Source organism: Pelmatolapia mariae, linkage group LG15 (genome assembly GCF_036321145.2).
Source record: "Pelmatolapia mariae isolate MD_Pm_ZW linkage group LG15, Pm_UMD_F_2, whole genome shotgun sequence".
Taxonomy (NCBI): Eukaryota; Metazoa; Chordata; class Actinopteri; order Cichliformes; family Cichlidae; genus Pelmatolapia; species Pelmatolapia mariae.
The window spans coordinates 11,663,277-11,676,085 of NC_086240.1; the positions used below are offsets into that span (position 1 = coordinate 11,663,277).

The following is a 12,809-nucleotide window of genomic DNA, read 5'->3' on the forward strand; positions in this document are numbered from 1 at the left end:
AAGTGAGCATAGTAAGACATACTGTAAGTGGCTGTTCAGATTATCACTACATGCTTATTCTTCACATGCTGTGCACATAACTAATCATTAAACTGATCAGGCTGATGCTGAGTATCTAAAATGCACATTTTTGTTTTGTTTTTTTAATGTGTGTGGATTCAACATGCGTTAGATCACATTTCATATACTGGGCTGTCTGCAGTTTCATCTTTAAAAAGACATGCCCTTCTAATCCAGAAACTACCGATTATGAATTTCTAGAAACTACATCAGTTGCAAACTGAAAGAAAAAAGTAACAGCTGATTGTGAGCAGCGCACTCATGCATTTTCAATCACATATGGCAGAATGATCTAAACCATAAAAAAGAAAAAAGAAAAAAAAGCGGAGTTCCATTCGAAATGTGAGGCGTTTAAAATCATTCAAGCATGAAAGTCTGGAATCTAATTAACTGCCAAGTGTATCTCAAAATCTCTCCTTTCTCCTGTTCTTATTGATCTGACCTCTTCCCCATGACCAAACTGTGCTTAGGAAAGAAAAGTTGCACAACAGTAAAAAAAAAAATATTAAAAAAATCCAAGGAACTGAACAGCGGCCAAGTCTAAATCCAAAAAAACTGCAAGCAAACTGAACCCTCTGCCCACCCCAAACCCACATATCTACCCTTGGCCTTATCTAATGATAGACAGCAACATGTGGTGAGACTGAAAGCTGAACTACATCATTCTCAGTACCTGCTGCCTCTGATAGGCTGAGAAGGTTCTTTCAATGTCATCTAAATCCAGCACTTTGAAAACCTTGGCATCGTCCACCTCCATCCAGACCGTACCCTCCAGCTTATTCTGAGGAGAGGAAAATAAGACATCTTATATGTCAAATTTTAACAAAGAGCAGGAATATCTGGAGGCCTCCTGTGCCTCTGCTCTTCATACCTCAGCTAACTTGGACCAGTTGAAGGACTTGAGAGGGTTGGATGGCTGAGGAATGTTCTTCTTCTTCAGCGATGATCCCAGGGGCGCTCCTGGTGGTGGAGGGATACCTCCAATGGGTGGGAGCCCAGGGGGAGGTGGAGGGCCACCCGGCGGAGGCGGCGGGGGTGGCGGAGGAGGCATCATACCACCAGGAGGTGGTGGAGGAGGTGGGGCTATTCCTGCAAAGCCTGGTTGAGGCACCGGGCCGCCAGGGGGGCCGGGGGCAACAGGAGGGCCGCCAGGAACAACAGCTGCCTGCCTCTGCAGAGACACATGGGAACATGAGAGGGGTTCAATTCTCATGGAAAGAGTATTGCTGCACATTCAGTGGAATTGTAACTAGAAAAATTTTTTTTATGCTTTTTTCAAACACAAACCATACCACACTGATTCATAATTAAAACGATACCAGTCTAAAAGTCTCATTTTTGTTATCATAAAGCAAAAGGGTTTCCTAATTTCATGAGTTTCTTTCTCAAGTAAGGTAGCTGCGTATTATTAGTCTCTTAAACCTACATTTGGCCTTCAATAACACAGTTTTTATGAGAGTTTTGTGCCATTTCAGTAGACTTGTAGTCACTATTGAAAGGAAACAAGATTGCTGGTCTTGGGAGCTTTCTGGATTCTGATTATAGTCCAGCAGAAAAAGGGTACATTAGCTGAAATGGATTCTCAAAACCATCAGCTGTCATCTTCTTTTATCTGCATTCTACGTTGGCCCTGAGAGGTTAAATGCACTTCGACTTATGAAAATGCCAGCAAATAGAAAAACACTGCAAAAGCACACAAAATACAAAGGACATGTTTTTAGGGAGACAACAATGTGACATAAAAACTGGAAATGACAGGAACCTCTGTTTTTTTTTTCTTAACAGTTTTCATCGTTGTTGTGTAACAAAAAGATGCGGGTAATGTGCATTTTAATCGCATGACTCATGCATAGATAGGTGTTTGCTATTAGTCGTTCAGCAGCTTGTCACCTCGGCAGCTGTTCTGTCACATTGTTGTCACCCCAAAAACACTTTTGTTTTACTCAGTTTCCATTGTAATTTGTGGGCTTGCATGTGTTTGAACTCAGGGCCACAGTAACAGTATATATGAAATATATGAAAATAAACAGAAGTGTTCCCTTCAACCTGACCTTTAATGAGACAGAAGTTAAAAATGGTTCATTTTTTCATTTCTGCTTTTCATCTAGAAAAAAAACTTAAACTGCTTCATTTAGAGGTTTTAATAAATTTAGATCACATTGTGATATCTAAAGGACTACTCCTAACTTCTTAGATTAGGTCATATGATTATTCTGGACCATCGCTGGCTGTCAGAGTCCACCATCCTACTCATTAAGGTTTTCATTTGAAGGTAATTGTAATTGCAAAGAGCTTTAAAGCGAAACATACGGTGCTGAGCTCATGCAGTCGTGCGGTGAGTTCAGCCACTTGCTGTTTGACATTTTTGTGCTCGTTGCTCTCCTTTTCCAGCTTCTCTTTCATCTTGTTGAGGGTCTGCATCATGTCCTCTTTCTCCTGGGTCTTGGCGTCACATTCACGCTCCTTCTTCTCAAACTTCTGTTGCAGCTCATAGTGCTCTGTGATGGGGAAATTAAAGCAAGATTTTATTAAAACGTGATCTTCATTGGTGAGAAAATTGTCCCATTCCATTTATAATCGCACACACCTTTTCTCATTTTCTCTGCCTGCTCCTTCCACTGTTTGACCTCATTTTCATTGACCAGCCTGCAGAGAGAATGACACACGTAATTACTTACAGCGTCTCCGCGAACGACTTCACTGATTGTTTTTCTGAACATAAAAGGGGAGCTATTTTTGAACCAACGCTGTCAAACACATGGATTTCTACTTCATCCCTGTTCTACATTCTTCAATCTGTTCCATGTTTACGTGTCCGTCTGTTCAGGGGAAAATCGGTGCACTCACATCCGGACAACATTCTTCACGTTAAAATTCTCCAGTGGTGTGACGTCAGGGTCATGACCTTTATCATTCTGCAAGACCATCTGCTGGACGATGCGGTCCAATAGCAACCAGTACTGTACAGTGTTTCCACTTCTCTTGTCTGGACACGGAAAGAAAGAGCAAAAAAGCAAATTTCCCATTACTCATGTTTCTTCCATTCAGTGTTATCGGAGAAAATACTGATTACACTTGGATCCACAGTGGTTAGATAGCCTAAGGGAGGCAAAATAATTAAAGGCTACAACAAGATGACAAATGTATTTCTTACTGATTGGTGAAATTTCATCAGTCATATGGGGACAAGATGTTAACTGGTGCCTTATAAACTCACAGTGCACAACATGCGGTACTGCTGTTATACTTTACTGTGGAAATTAAAAATGCACTGCATCAAATTTAATATATAATTGTTTTATTTTTCCTTCCTAAGTTTGCAGATTATTGCTAACACTAGGGTGAAACCACATCACTGGTTGCGGCTCACTTCCATTTTTATTCCTTAAAAAAATGCCTGAAAAAACACAGAATAGAGGAGTGGGAGTTAAAGCAAAAAGCCTCGTGCAGTTGTGTCTTTAGTGGCTCTTTCACTTCAAATCCGTTGAAAGTGAGAGGTAGGGAAAACAGTTACGGAACTAAATATTAGTATCTGAATGAATACAGCTTTAGTTTGGCTGGGAATGTGCTAATCCACCTTCTGGACTGACTAATCAGGACAAAGTCAACATTCTTATTATATAATATTTATCAAGCCTGTTTGTCCAGTCACAAACAACTAAACTTACGTGGCATGAGCAGACAGTGATGCAGGACAGACATAAAGTGCGGATATGCATCAGTGTGGCTCATCTTCTTCCGGATGAGATCAAAAACTTGCGTGGCACTTTTGGTGTCTACATGTACCTGGATAAGAAGCAGAAAAAACCCCCAAATGAATAAACATTTGTTCCTCACATGATTAGTAACGGAGACATGTTTCTTTTCCTTACCGACTCGAAACGTTTTGACACAGCCAGCTCATCATCGTTCCGCAGCATCTCAAAGTAGTCTAAATGCCTGAAAGTGTCACAGAGAATTAAGTGATGAACTCGCACACTTACAGCTTAGAAAGATCAGAGTATTAATGTTGACACACATTAGTTGGAAAGACTTCTACTGTTGTTTCGGGGGTAGAGTTTAAAGCTGAGGTTTTGACTCAGAGTATGTGTTTGTGTGTACTTCTTTAGCTGTTCAACTGATCTGTAAATGTTTACAGACACCACTTTGGAAGAGATTATGTTTTGGAGTGGAGTTGCACCTCACCTGTCTAACGTGGCGTTTTCATGAGAGCGTAGCTTATCGATCACAGGTTGGATCCCCAGCATAAGAAATTCATATCGGAGGTGAATACGGAATTCCAAACTAGTCTAAAACGGGGGGAAAAAAACCAGCAGTAAGATACTGATGCAAGCAGTGCTTTAAAGAGCCTCTTGAATAAGTGACTCCTGTGTGAAAAGATGCATGAAAACAGTATATATTACCTCTCCAGCTCCTTGACTCAGCACAGCATTAATAAAGGACATGATGGCTGTTTTCAAGCTGACCTCATCTCTGTACCGCCCCGTACTCCGGTCCAGATCATTTACAAGTGTCTGAGAGATGAAAATCCATTACAGGTGATTAATACTTTCAAGCAATGTTGCTTTTAAATTGCTTTACGTCTCTGTGAAAGATTTAAAATCAGAGCACTGCCCTCAACTGCTCCCACCCACCTGGAAGCGCGTCCTCTCGCAGGCGAAACGCTGGTAGTGCAGCATTGACTCCAGGATTTTTTTGTGCCCGCCAGGCACCAGACATACAGCACCCATGATCTCCAAGACTGCCACCTTTGTCTTAATGTTTTCTGTGGCCAGGCTCTGGGCGATGATGTTGATGCTCTCGGAGTGAGCGAGGACGTGGGCGCGGCCCTGCGAGTTGTTCATCAGAGCTTTGATGCAGCCGATGAGAGACGTGTGGATCTGTGATTCTGTGGTGTCATAGTCCATGCTTTTCAGGAAGTTCAGGATACACGTCAGGCCGTCCAGATCAATAAATCGAGTCACAAACCTGAACAGAGATGTCATTACGGTTTACAGAGATGATCTTAGCGCTTAAGGAAATACTAATTATACCATAGAAGTATAGTGCATCGATAATACCCAAGTTTTTGGGTTAAAACTGCAGTGAATGTTCCTTGTGTCCTTGTGTATTCTTGCAGTACAATGAATTCATTTTCAGTAAGTGTTGAAAATGAGATGGTCTCCTTTAATGTTCTTTTATATCAATGAAAAACCTTTAAGGGTGTTCAATTTTTAAAGGGTGCATTTCCATATGAGTATGAGGAGCTGAAAAGAGCGACAGACGCAGCGATGCAGGTTAATAACAGGAGATATGATGACAGGTGACATTAAGAAGAAAAAAAAAAAAGGAGGGGACTGAGTGCAGATACATAAACTATCTGGGCACATGAAAAAGAAAAATATATCAACAGCTATCAGCTTGCACGCTACAGACCTATTTACTGCGTCTTGGTAGTGTGCAACATCAGATACTTACCTGATAGTCATGTAGCCTTAAAACTGAACCTCTATAGCACAAGCTGTTATAATTTAATGTGTTCATTTGTTTTTCATCCCTAGGATCTGCCATAGTTTTTAATGTGGACGTGAGTGTATTTATTTGCTGTTCTAAACTTTTTGGTCACCTCATAGGTTGGGTCCTCAGAGCCGTCTTCAAGTTCTCTATAGTTTTGTTCCTCTCCTCCTCATCCTCTTTCTCCAGAGCGAGGAGCGTCTTTCTCTGTTCAACAAAAGATTGAACATCATAAAGATCTGAGGCCAAAATAAAGTTAATTTTCTTAATGATAAACAGGTCACAAAAAAACAAAACAAATGTCAATAAGGAAAAAAAATTCAAAAAAACAAAAAGTGTAAAAATCTGGTTGTAATATTTCAGCACCACAAACGTGCAAAATGTTTAAAAGTCATCATCTCTCATCACCACATTACATAAAAGAAAAGACCATTTAGTAAATTCAAAAAAGGACATCTCGCTCATGTTACTACTTACAGCTGCCATTGAATTGAGCTGATCAATGTAATATTCTGGCCAGCTAGTTGCACTTTTGTTTTCTTCTTGTTCCTGAAAAACAGAAAAATGAAATACATTTCACTGTCATTAAAGTAGACAGGAAAATTAAAATGAAGGAAAACATGAGGCATTAGCTCATAAATATTAACTGGGTATGATTTTCATTTTTCAAAGTTACATAAGAATGTGGTTTGGAAGGACATATTTCACATGAGAAGAAAAGTTATTTGGTTCATGTCACATGTTTGAATACCCTGAAGTCTAACTTCAAAGCAAATTATTTTTTTCCCCTCTTTCCGTCACTTTTCAGATCGATTGGCTTTGAAAGACACGATGCACACAAACACAGACAAATGGACAGGGAACAGACGGACTGGAGCTTAAATAGCCACCAGCCAAAAACGAATCGAGAGCTCAAAGTAGGGCGACACAGATATTCAAGCTATTTTATCCTCCAGAGCTTCACTAAGTTTCAGGAGGTGGTGAAAAATGCCAAAATACGAGTGCACAGCTGCTTGAGAAAATCGTGAGATTAGCAAACGAATGTTTAAACCGTGGATTAAGGACATGGCCTGACTTATGGTGAGATTAATCTTGCTCACGGGCACGTTTGCATTGCAAGTTTAAAGGAGGGGGAAAAAAACCTGCTAGGCACTTCTGAGATGATTTCATATTTGACTTAAAAAGACTACTAAAACACTGAGGTTAAAGTGACTTTAAGCTAACCTTGGCATGTACATAAAAGCTTTCTTGGCTTTCAGTTTAACTCATGCTCCATTAGGCACAAGTGAACTGTGACCATCAGAAACTAATTGGGCGTCAGTTAATAAAGCAAGCCTGTAGAGATTTGGCCGCTCTTGGTCGAAACTGTGGGCCTTGGCTGGTCTGCAAGGTTTGTGCTGTGACAGGAAGGACTGATCCTGCTGTTCCACTCAAGACCAGTGCCAGCTTGACCAGATGGGTCCTGGAAAATGTCCAGTCAGTTTGAAGAGGCGAAGGAGACGCAGAGGTGGGACCATTTTTACATTTTAAAGAGTTACTCCTTTAACTTCTAAGTCAGCGGTCTTCAAAATATAAAATACCCACAGTTTATTTAGAGTTATGATGACAGGCTAAGAGTGTATTTTGAGGAGTTTGTTTTTTTCACATTTGAAAAAAATAAAGGTCAGAGACACATTACGAAATTGTAAACTGTGCATTTAATAGTTAGCCCGTTTCAGAACTCAAGAAATTAGAAGTTAAACTTTTCTTTTTTCCTCACATTAAAATTTGAAACCCAACGAAAAAATCTTTGCTAACAACCAGATCAGTAAATCTTCTTCTTGGCAGATGATGTAGCCTTGAAGAAAATGGACAAGAGACAAGAGACAGGAAGGAGATTGATTCTCTACAGCATGATTTCATCAGCTCAGGTGTCTGGCCAAACTAAACAGCTAAAGCTTTGAATGACTTATCTCCTCCACATCCAGCTTAACTTCTGAAGCCAAGAAACAACTGGTGGAAAAAGAGCACCCTCATCACTTGGACTTTGAGCGCCCCGATAATGACCCATCTTCCTCCTTATCACCCCCTCACTCACCCACCCGCTGCTCACATACAAAAGAAGCACCTGTGGAAGTGAAGCCTTCCTGTTTGCTTTGGACAACTAAGTGCTTCCTCTTTTCTCTGCATGCACACACACACACGCACACAAACACACACACCCTTCCCCTCTGAATCTCTGATGGTGAGTTTTTATCTGTCCGAGTTGGAGCCAAAGTTTGCTGCAGAGTCAGCAATATTGATGTCTGTTCTGTCTCTCCTCCCTCTCCCTTATTCTGTAGGTCCACACTGCATTTAAAAAGGTCTGACTCACCTAAATCCTCCCCCAACTTCACTTCAACACAAAAGAAGCAAAGCAACGATTCTGAGGTTTATTTTTAAGGTGCACTGTGATGCTACTGAAATAAGGCCACTAACTGGGGCACAGCAGACGCAGGAGCATGCAGCACTCTCCATCACTTGCCTTGTTGTGACTGACTAGTTGATGCTGTCTGCAGCTAAAGTAAGCCATAAGTGTACCTATACTTAAAGTATGTGTCCAGTGAAAGAGGAAAATTTGACGTGGCTCCTCGAGCTTCTCGTCATATCCAATAACTTAACTGTGCTGGAAACGTACCATTTCTGCAAAGAAATTATCCATCAACATGAATACACACTTTTGGCTCAAACACAAATCTTTACAAGGAGTAGTTTGACATTTTGGGAAACACACCTATTCAATTCATTGCCAAGAGCTACATTTGTTTCATGCATATTTAAACTCTCTGGGCTGGCTAAAGCAAAAGCATTTACATTCAGGAAGAAAACTGACATTTCAAACAATGGTGATTTTTTTTTTTGCTCTGCTGTTCTGGCCTAATAACATCTATGCCTTTCTGCAGCTGTGTTATCTGGGGATTTATATAGTGCACGCACACACACATAATCTAAATATCCAATCCATCTGGCTAAATCCCAGTACTCCTCACCATCCAGTTTGTTACCAGATGTAAGAAAAGATTAATAAATCTGCATGGCCCGTCTGCATACTAGTCAGGACAGGATATCCTACACCCTCATACCTTTGGCCTTGAAACACTGCTGTAAAAATGTGTGGGCACATTAAGAGGTAGCTGAACTTGCACTGAGCTAAACCAGAACAGGCGTCTGCATTTTCCTGCATACTGAGGAACTGAGGATGAGTTGTTATGTGGAGAAACAGCTGACGTTCCTTTTATCTGGAAGAAAGGCCATAATGAAACACGACACTGTCACAGAGTAGTAGAGTATATGTCGTGTCTACATGAATGCTTTGATGGGATAGGTGTGTTACCTAAAAGAGAATTTAAAAAAATCAAAAATATTCCAAGTTTTCTTCGTTTTTGAATCACGCAGGAAGAGAAGAAGAGAAAAACCACGCTGTGTAGGAGGAAATGCGCTGTCAAAATTTAAAGGGAAAAAAATAGGACCTTTAAAATCTCCAGAACTTCATCATTTCTGACAGTACCTTCCCTGTTAGTGGATTATCTAATGTAGGAGGCCAGATTTAGCTTTCGCTTTACTCCCTCTACACACTATTTTTATATGCACCTCATGTAACATCCGCTCAAGGAAGTTATTCACAAAGGAGCTCTTTTAAGTAGAAAAGATTTACTTTGTAGTGAGGGAGAAAGTGACTGTAACTCAAGAGATGTATAACAGAACAGGGGATAAATGCAGGGATATTACAAGCACTTTGTGGAATGGGAATGATGTGCTTTGTTTGAAATGTTTAGCTATCTGTTTGACTGATAATGGTTTGCATAAGCAATACATTAATCGGCTATACAAACAGTAGGCAGATGCAATGAAAACGAGACTGAGTTCTGATCCTAATAAAGTCTGAAATCTAAGTTACTTATTTCTTAAAGCAAAATACTGGCGACACCAGAACTTCTTAGGGGAAGGCACAGTACCGAAGCCTCTACATTACAGGAATGGTTTGATAATTTAGATGAGAACACTGCAGACTAACCGGTTTCTAGCAGAAGCCTTAAATATACTGCACTGGCATAGTATCAAACTTCCCTCATGTCATTTAGCCACTTCCCTCTTTTGTGAGAGATTAAAACCAGTACAGACGTACGTCAACTTTAACTGCTAGTTTCCATTAACACACCCTTTCAGCTACAGTTTGTATTTTAATTATCTGTCAAGTTGAATTCCTAAGGAGGCACACTATTAAATTAGCAAAAGGTGGTTCACAATGCTATGTCCTGAATATCACTGTAAGCAGTGACATATTCATTACATCAAAGTAAAATAGTCTGCAGTAAGCATAGGGATCCAGCGATAAAAGACTCAGACTCAGAAAACACACAGCTCAAGGGATTAACAAATCAATAAGGGAAGAGATTACATAAAATTGGCTACTGGGATATTTGTAGCCAAAAAACAAAAAAAACAAAAAAAACAAAAAAAAAAAGGCAGACAGCAGCGAGTCTATGAAGGCTGATACGGTGAAATGTGCTATGCAGCCAACAGAGATCCGTTTACCTTCTTTTTGCTGCAGTAGATTTGCCATTTCTTCTCTGCAGGCAGTGCGAACATGGCTTCCCTGTGTTTCTCTGTAAGGTCAAGCTCATCCTGCAAAATGAAGATGAAAAAGAAGAAAAGGGTTACGAAATGTTGGTGCTGAGGTTTCACAGTATCAGATCTCTGAATGTTCCATTATGAAGCCCATATTGATAACTTGAGTGTTAAAATATCGAGCATCATTCTCAAAACCATCATCCTGCAAATTTACAAACAACTGACATCAAACCAAACAAAACATAAGTGAAGAGCAGCTCTGTTAGCTGTTTTTAGCTCAATCTCTTCATAGTATCACTGGATGGTCTCATCACATATTCAGTGCGATTTTGAATCAAATCAGATGTCTTCCAGGCTTCAGATGTGTGAGTAATGGGGAAAAGATAAGGTGTGGTTTGCCTGCTCAACATGTGGTAACAAACATCTGGAAACAACATGTGTCACAACGTATAAAAGACATTTCACAGAGGCGTGTAGAGGGTGCTTTTGGGAAGCGTTTGACTAAATACCAGGGAAAAAAACTGACTGAGACATTATCAGCAAGATCTGTAACTTATCTGAGGGATTTATGGGCTTTTTGTGCTGAACTGTAGCTGAATGACTATATGTAAAAGAGGCAGTGGAAGTTATGGGAAGGCTGTTGAGCAATTTACCTCCAGGAGAAATGGTATAGCAGGCAGTTTTAAATATGTGTAAACACAAGATGATTGTTTTCTAGTTGACATTTAAGCAACAAATAGAGATTACGTTAACGCAGTTTACCCAACAGAATAATTGCAAAATATTTTAATGACAACTAGTCATCATGGGACGTGCCTTTGGGGGTTTCATTTGCTAAAGAATGTAGGCCTGGTGAATCAATATGTGCAATGATCAAGTTCCTATTGACATCCTCAGTAAAAGGGCCCCGTGTGTTTGGGGAAATGACTCAATTACTCCCTAAATCATAAAAAGCATGTACGTGTTTTATGTTGGGTATAAACGCACGATAGGAAAAGAAGCTTCACCTGACTGTCTGAGTAAATTTCAAGTTCAAAGGTCGAGTTTAACCGATCGTGACAGAGCAGATGTTCAAAATCTGTTTCCCCAACATGAGCCTTTTTTCCCCCCAGCAAACCCATTCTGATTATACACGCACATGGTGGCTCATACTGGGTGAAAAGAAAAGCACGTGGCTGTTTTCTTCTAGTAAACAGAGCAACTGAAAGCCTCTTTGTCGTTACACTCAACGTACTCAATTATGTCTTCATAAAGAGTGGTAGACAAAAACAAGCAATTAGCAAATGGAGGAGGCCGAGGCATTAAGAGCTCCTGAATAAGGCCTATTGATGTGCAAAAATGTCATGCTTAGATTACTGTGGCAACCATGAGAGAGGAAACGGGGCCAGAAGAGAGAGCGAGAGAGGAGGGCACGACAAATTAGAAGTGACAATAAGACTGGAAAAAAAGCAGTCTGGCCCTGTTATTCACAAGTTAGTGTAAGTTTAAACTGGGAGGAAGTGGCAGTTTATTTGGGAATGCCTTAAAATGTAACAGACAGGGTAAACAATGTAGTAAGAATATATTTTAGAGCCAATTTAAAACATCCACTGAAGTCAGTTTAGAAAATATTTCAAGTATTTCATTGTAAATTGTCTTGACTTGTATGGTAGGGTGGTTTTTAAAGGTCATAATTATCCCATGGTGGCCCAGTGGTACAGTGCTAAGTACTGGCCTTTTATATCAAATAAGCCCTGGAATTCAAACTTGCTGGAAACCTTTCTTTATTTTTAATACTTTCATGACAGTAAAAGTTCCAGTAAGTAATCCTGAATAAGACACATCAGGATTACTTACTGATTTCTGTAAGTGTTTTAGATGTGCAAAAAACAAAAAACAAAATGGAACAGTGTCTTACCACCAACTCGGCGAACATGCTATCCAGCTCATCATTTCCCGGCATGGGCAGTGATGGCTCCATGGACTGCAGAGCAAAGTCATCTCGCAGTTTGTAGGTGATCTCTGGATGGTCTCTGTTGTTAAAACAACAGAAGATGGCGGAGAAGCCGCTGCGACCGCCACCGCCGCCGCCACCGCTACCCCCACCACGCTTCCGAGGAGGCATGGCGATCCGATGTCTAACTGGTCAGGCAGGGAGGGTGGGAGGCTCCTTCAGGACCTCTTTACAGCCTCCTCCACCTCAGAGTTTGGCCTCCGTCAGAGAGCACTGTAGACACAAAGAGGGGACAGTGAGTCTTGACCAAATTTGGAGTGAAGTATTGACCACATTAGTTAAACTGTCCATCCATCCATTCTCTTCCACTTATCCTTATCGGGGTTGTTGGGAGGGCTGAAGCCTATCCCAGCTACCATTGGACAGATCGCCAATCTGATGCAGGGATAACACAGAGAGGCAGACAACCATTTCCACTCACATTCAATTCAATTTTTTGTGGGCAATTTAGAATCACCAATTAACCTAACCCAACTAACTGCATAAAAGTAGCTTACTAACTGTTTTTGGACTGAAGGAGGAAGCCAGAGTACCCAGATAGAATGCATGCCACAGAGAAAGGCCTTGGCCAGATGGTGGAGTCAAACTCAGTATAGCTTAGGAAACTCAGGACCGTCTTACTGTGAGGCAACAGAGCTAGCCACCACCCCATTGTGCTGCATAGTTAAACTGG

General features: G+C 40.7%; 1 protein-coding gene across 4 annotated transcripts in view; it reads right to left on the bottom strand.

The window, feature by feature from the left end:
* The window catches only part of LOC134642963 (disheveled-associated activator of morphogenesis 1-like), a 43,249-nt gene that overhangs the window by 6,172 nt on the left and 24,268 nt on the right, over positions 1 to 12,809 (bottom strand). For all 4 annotated transcript variants that reach the window (XM_063495099.1, XM_063495096.1, XM_063495098.1 and 1 more), the window contains exons 2-15: positions 12,041 to 12,349; positions 10,108 to 10,197; positions 6,031 to 6,102; positions 5,666 to 5,760; positions 4,695 to 5,028; positions 4,464 to 4,574; positions 4,246 to 4,349; positions 3,933 to 3,999; positions 3,729 to 3,846; positions 2,908 to 3,046; positions 2,648 to 2,706; positions 2,371 to 2,558; positions 932 to 1,231; positions 734 to 841 (exon numbers count right to left, since the gene is read on the bottom strand). In XM_063495099.1, coding sequence (XP_063351169.1) covers positions 734 to 841; positions 932 to 1,231; positions 2,371 to 2,558; positions 2,648 to 2,706; positions 2,908 to 3,046; positions 3,729 to 3,846; positions 3,933 to 3,999; positions 4,246 to 4,349; positions 4,464 to 4,574; positions 4,695 to 5,028; positions 5,666 to 5,760; positions 6,031 to 6,102; positions 10,108 to 10,197; positions 12,041 to 12,247 — 1,992 coding nt within the window. In that variant the 5' untranslated portion in view covers positions 12,248 to 12,349. The remainder of the gene's footprint in view (positions 1 to 733; positions 842 to 931; positions 1,232 to 2,370; positions 2,559 to 2,647; positions 2,707 to 2,907; positions 3,047 to 3,728; positions 3,847 to 3,932; positions 4,000 to 4,245; positions 4,350 to 4,463; positions 4,575 to 4,694; positions 5,029 to 5,665; positions 5,761 to 6,030; positions 6,103 to 10,107; positions 10,198 to 12,040; positions 12,350 to 12,809) is intronic.